The sequence below is a fragment of the Miscanthus floridulus genome, chromosome 17 (genome assembly GCF_019320115.1).
Source record: "Miscanthus floridulus cultivar M001 chromosome 17, ASM1932011v1, whole genome shotgun sequence".
Classification (NCBI taxonomy): domain Eukaryota; kingdom Viridiplantae; phylum Streptophyta; class Magnoliopsida; order Poales; family Poaceae; genus Miscanthus; species Miscanthus floridulus.
In genome coordinates, this window is record NC_089596.1 from 107702426 (window position 1) to 107708452 (window position 6027).

Consider the following 6027-nt stretch of genomic DNA (forward strand, 5'->3'; position numbering starts at 1 on the left):
CTCCAGCGGTAGAGGTGAGCACTCCTGGGGCAGTGCCGAGCACTTCGGGAGGGATGCCGAGCACTCCGGGAGGAGTGCCAAGCACTCCTAGAGGGATGTCGAGCACGCCAGGAGTGGTGCCAGAAGGTTCTACAGTGGTGGCGACCACTCTAGGACGAGTGCCGAGCACTCCCATAGCGGAGCCAAGATGTCTTGTAGTGGTGCCTACCACTCCAAGACTAAGGCTGAGCACTCCTACAGTGGTGTCGAGCACTGTAGGAGTAGTGACGAGCTATCTAGAAGTAGTGCCGAGCACTACAACTAGGGTGCCGAGCACTCCAGGTACTATGCCAAGCACTCCGACAGAACAGGGAACTCCATTGATGCCGATCGAGTTCGCCTCACCTCCAAGTGACATCATTGAGTTCATGGATGCCTTCCACGAAGGTGAGGAGGTACGGTTCCGTAGGCTAGACAACATCGTCGGCGGCACAGGGCCCTCAGGCCTGGATGGTCGGCTGCACAATGACCAAGAGCTATTGCTCGTCAGTACAGAGGAACCACCCACGTTCATGCTGGCGAAGCATGATGGAAACTGGCGACGGGTAATGCTGGAGGAGATGAAGGCGATCGAGGAAAATGAGACATGATAGCTCGTCGATCCACCTCCAGGATGTCGTTCGATCAGCCTAAAGTGGGTGTATAAGGTCAAGCGGGATGAGCTCGGTGTCATTGTCAAGCACAAGGTGTGCCTCATCGCCCGAGGCTTTGTTCAGCGCGAGGGCATCGACTTCGAGGAAGTCTTTGCGCCAGTAGCGCGCATGGAGTCTGTTTGTTTGCTACTAGCTTTGGCAGCAGCAAATGACTGGCGCATCCATCACTTGGACATTAAATCGGCCTTCCTCAACGGCGAGCTAGCAGAGACGGTCTTCGTCAGGCAACCTCCAGGTTTCGCCACCAAGGGAGCGGAGCATAGGGTGCTCCAACTACGCAAGGTGCTCTATGGGATGCGACAGGGCCCACGAGCATGGAACGCCAAGCTTGACGCCACGCTGGGCGAGCTTGGGTTCTAGCGGTAGGCAATCGAGCACGCACTCTACACGTGGCGATGGGGGAAGGAGGAGCTCGTCATCGGCGTGTATATGGATGACTTGATCATCACCGGTGCGCGCACGAAGGACATCTATAGCTTCAAGCGTGAGATGGTGGTTTGTTTTTGAATGAGCGATCTCGGCGCACCCTCCTACTACCTCGGCATCGAGGTGAGACAAGGGAAGGAGTAACTCATGCTCGGTCAGAGCACGTATGCCTCGAAGCTGTTGGAGCGGAGCGGCATGGCTGAGTGCAAGCCATGCGTGACTCCAATGGAGGAGCGGCTGAAACTGACGAAGGCCAGCACCGCGGCGAAGGTGGATACAACACTCTACCGGAGCATCATTGGCGGTCTACGCTATCTAGTCCACATGAGTCTGGACATTGCGTTCGCTGTGGGCTATGTCAGTCGCTTCATGGAGGATCCCAGAGAGGATCACTGGGCTACGGTGAAGCGGCTACTGCACTACGTCAAGGGGACGGTAGATCAGGGGATCATCTTTCCCAAGACCAGCGGGAAGTAGGTTGTAGCTCACTGTGTTCAGCGATGCAGACATGCCGGGGGACATCGACGAACGGCGGAGCACCTTTGGAGTGCTCGTCTTCCTCGGGTCTGCTCCAATTTTATGGCTGTCGCTGAAACAGAAGGTGGTGGCGCTATCTACGTGCGAGGCAGAGTACGTAGCGGCGGCCACAGCGGCGTGCCAAGTTATGTGGCTGCGCCGGCTGCTGGGCGAGCTGACTAGTGCGGAAGCTCACCCACCAGCACTGATGGTGGACAACCAGCCCGCCATCGCCCTCGCAAAGAATCCGGTCCTGCACGACCGGAGCAAATACATCGACGTGAAGTTCCACTTCCTCAGGGACTGTGTCGATGGAGGGCAGATCGTCATCGAGTTTGTCGAAACTGGTTGGCAACTCGTGGACGTCCTCACTAAGCCGTTCGGACGCCTTCGACTCACGGAGCTGAAGGAGATGATCGGCATGGAGGGGGTATAAGGGATAGCAGTAGGATTAGGGGAAGAATTGTTAGATAATCTACTGTTTCCTTGTGTGAACACATAGCAAGGGAAGGCGGCGCCAAAAAGGCTCCCTGCCGTAGTACTGTAGCCGCTATAGAGGCAGGCGTCAAACGGCTCACCTGCCGGACTGTAGCCACATGCAGAGACAGTCGCCAGAGTTAGCACTGCTGTGTTATCTAGTAACTGTAGCAGCATGACAGCTGTATTAGGACTAGACAGGATAGAGTTGTATAAATAGTTTGCCAGTGCAACTCAGTAAAGAGAGTTCAAATTTGCCATGTCCTATACATGGCTCCGGTCAACGCTGGTGCTTGTACTGTGTGTGTGGTCGGACAGCCTCTATCGTGCTTGACCGTAGTCGGCAAAACTGATGAGTGGTCGACTCACCTGAGCCGATGATCCTATAAGCTAACATATCGCGCATACAGCTGGAAACAGACTCGGTGCTTTTGAAACAGGCTCTACAATCATCCTCCACGGACTTCGCGGCGTGTGGAATGCTGATACGTGATACCCGAGATTTATTGTATGACCACTTCATGTGTAGCAGTATCCTGTCTATCCCACGAACTTGTAATTCAGTAGCGCATAATTTGGCTAAGGTTGGTTTGAGTTAGGATCCGGACGAGTGCCATGTTTGGACAAACCCCCACCCAGAATTTGTACAAACTTTTGTTGCTCGCGATGTTGTTGAGCCCGAGTTATCAATGAGAAGGCCATAGAGCCAGAACTTGCATAAAAAAAATCCAATCCTTTAGTACGTAATAAGTTAGCTACTACAGTACATACATTATATATATAGAATACGGGTGGATGTGGAAATTAATGTCAGGGGGTTGAGTACGTACGTACTACGTATATACAAATACAAACACGTACGTACAATAGGTGCATGGGTACGTACGTGGTCAGGTACAATTAATGAAGGAAGAACAAACACTAGATGCATGGATCGTCGAGTCAGTTGCTCTTGTCCTTGTCCTTGTCCTTGTCCTTGTCCTTGAGGTCGCTGGCGTAGTAGTTGCATGTGATGAAGACGCCGCCTTTGAAGCACTCGGCGCGTGCGCAGCCGACCTTGGTGCTCCTCTTTGCGACCATGAGCGCGAAGTGGCCGCACTCCTTGAAGCTCTTGCCGTCGAGGCACTTCTCCCTTTGCTTGTCGTAGATGGCCTCCTCCTTGCCCCACCAGATGACGGCCTCCCTGGCGGTGGCGTTCCAGTCATCGTGGCTCCTGAACACGCTCTGCCCGTATTCGTGGCCGCTGTGGAGGAGCTGGCAGTCCTTGCGCATGGCGTTGGACCAGCGCCGCGCCTGCCGCGCCAGCTTCCTGTCCCACTTCATGGGCGTCACGCCGTAGCGCGCGCGGAGCTCGTTGTGGGCGTCCACGAACTCACGGGCGATGCCCTTGTACCACCCAGCGCCGTTGGTCGGGGACACGATGTGCTTCTCCTGGGCGTACTTGAGCAGCTCCTGCTGGGCGACCTTCTCCTCTTCCGCCGCCTGCTCCTTCGCCATCTGCCGCTCCTTCTCCTTCTGCTTCTGCTTCTCCGGGTCCATCACCTGCTCCTGCTCCTTGTCGTCCTCGTCGTCGGAAGACGGCGGCGCCGGGGCTTCCTGCTCGTCGTCGCCGCCGCTGCTCCCGGTTCTCTCACTCGGCAGTGACGAGGACGAGGAGGCGGAGGAGGCCAGGGCGGAGGAGGGGACGTTGGAGAGGACGGCGGCGACGGCGAGGAGCAGCACTACTGCCATGCTGCCGCTGGGGCTGCGCAGCACGACGAGGCGGCGCGCCATGCTGGTTAGGCGCTGGACGGAGGAACGCCCTCCTCTCTTGCCAACGTCGGAGTTGGGAAGGAGGGGGGTCCGATCCGGCGTGACGGGACAGCGCGGCGCGAGGGTCACCGGCCGGCGGGGAGTAGTACTGGCCACCTAAGGCCTCCCGGCCGGGGCCTTTTATGCTTGCCTGCATGCGTACAGCCTCCATTGTTTCCATTCTTGGCTCTGCTCCAACTGACCTGCATGCCAAATTGCCAATGGATCGATGGCCATGGCAATGCCATGGCTGCAGACAAACCGGGAGCACCACCCGCCTTTTTTTGGCCATACATACAGATCATAGATGAGGCCTAGCTATTTCGTGCCGCGCGCGGCCTCGCTGGTTCGTCGGACGGTTCCGTCTTCATCATCTAGTGCTGTTTGTTGATGCAAAACAAAACAGCCTATTCAAGCATCAGCTAGTGGTTACAAATAAGGGAAAACTAGGATTATAATTAATTATCTGAAAATAATAGCCAAATTAACCATGACAATAAGCAGGGAGTAAACTGCAGGCGACTCAGATATGTGCCAAACAGCATACATGCCTTATTGAAGAATTCATATAATGGCCATATTTACAAACTTCGTAATGTCTAATTCAAGAGCAGGCCAAAAGTGAAGCAGCAGAAGATGAGATGCCAGTGCCGAACAAAGATGCTGCCGGCATGGATCCTAGTGCAAGTGTGTAGACTGAATCGAATGGCGTGAATTGCAACACAGGTCCATATGAACTGAATGGATTATTGGTTGATGGAGCAGGACTTTTTTGTTTGTTGGATGAAGGCAAAACAGAAGGGGTCAAATAGGGCCCGTTTGGTTTCCCGGCTAAATCCTGACCTGGCTAGGATTGGAGCCTGGGTAGTGCAGGTCTGGCTCCAGCAACACAACATGGGCTTGTTTGGTTGGGCTGTTATACCTGGCGTGGTTGAGATGAGATTTTGTTTAGTTGAGTGGTTCAGCTCCTGACTGCACTAGTGGAGCCAACTGTTGGTGTGTTTGGTTGCTTGTCCACGGTAGGGTGCACTCACCCCTTCCTGGAATCGGTATCGTTACCACCTGTGACCGTACGCGTTATAAACACACCCGTGTGCCTCGCTCCCATTCATTCGCTCACCACTCACAGCTCTCTCCCCTTTCGTCTCCCTCACGCCGGCCTTTCGCCTTCCCTCTCCTCCCTTAAAACCGTCGCCGTCGAGCCACCCCCCAGCGCCGATGAGCTACAACTCCTCCGCGGCGGACGCCATGCCCATGCGCCGAGCTCTTCAGCGATGCAGCGGTGGCCCCGGTTGCCCGTGTGCCTCGCACTCGTCGTCTGCGGCTCGTTCTCCACCCTCGGGGTCACCGTCGAGGAGCCGATCAGCGAGCATTGAGAACACCAACTCCGGCGACTCCGTTAACGATAGCAGCAGCTACCGGTTGACCGATTCCGAGGTATGTGCCGATTTCCCTTCGCGTCCTCCCCCCCTACGGTTTACTCTGGCTGCCAAAAAGATGGTTCTTTAGGCAAAAATTGGTAAGATTGCGTATGCTCTGTTTAATCTAGACCTGTTTCGATGCTTATGTGCGCATTTGTTTGATACATTGGTCACGCAATTAAGATTTCCCCCAAAATGGTACTAGGGCAACAGCGACACCGTAGTCCCTGATGGTGTTCCTGAGACTGAGTGGTCCGGGCTGGGTGTTGTGAGGGTTCGAAAGTGTGAACATGGTCGACATGCTATTCTGAAGAAGTGTTGGGGTGGGAAGCACACTGGTAGGCGTTTCTTGGGTTTCATGCAGGATGAGGCTGAGAAATGCCAGTTCATGGAGTGGTTGGACGAACCATGGCCAGAACGGGTTCAGGAATGCCCGAAGGAAACGGTCGCTATTATTCTATTATCGAATTGCCTATGATCTCATGGGTAGTCGTAGAGTTAAATTTAAGATAATAGATGTGCAATTTTCTTTTGGTTAATATTTGTGAAATATATATCACTATTATATATGTGACTAAAACTTGATCTGGTTTACTGGTTCTAGCCTTGTACATGCCCCCTATATACTCGATTTCTGGCTCCGCCCCTTATGCAAATCTATCCAAGAAAAGAATAGTGCTGATGCAGATTGTTTGCATTGTGGT

General features: G+C 54.1%; 1 protein-coding gene across 1 annotated transcript; it reads right to left on the reverse strand.

The window, feature by feature from the left end:
* Window positions 1–2815: 2815 nt before the first annotated feature.
* On the reverse strand, window positions 2816–4012 carry LOC136518799 (secreted protein PRY1-like). Its single transcript, XM_066512484.1, has one exon. It carries the CDS (start codon window positions 3882–3884, stop codon window positions 3054–3056), a length of 831 nt encoding a protein of 276 aa, XP_066368581.1. The 5' UTR covers window positions 3885–4012; the 3' UTR covers window positions 2816–3053.
* Between the last annotated feature and the right edge of the window lie 2015 nt (window positions 4013–6027).

What these genes read in the sequence shown, in the direction of transcription:
- LOC136518799 (XM_066512484.1), bottom strand. Translation starts at nt 3,884, where the DNA reads ATGGCGCGCCGCCTCGTCGTGCTGCGCAGCCCCAGCGGCAGCATGGCA.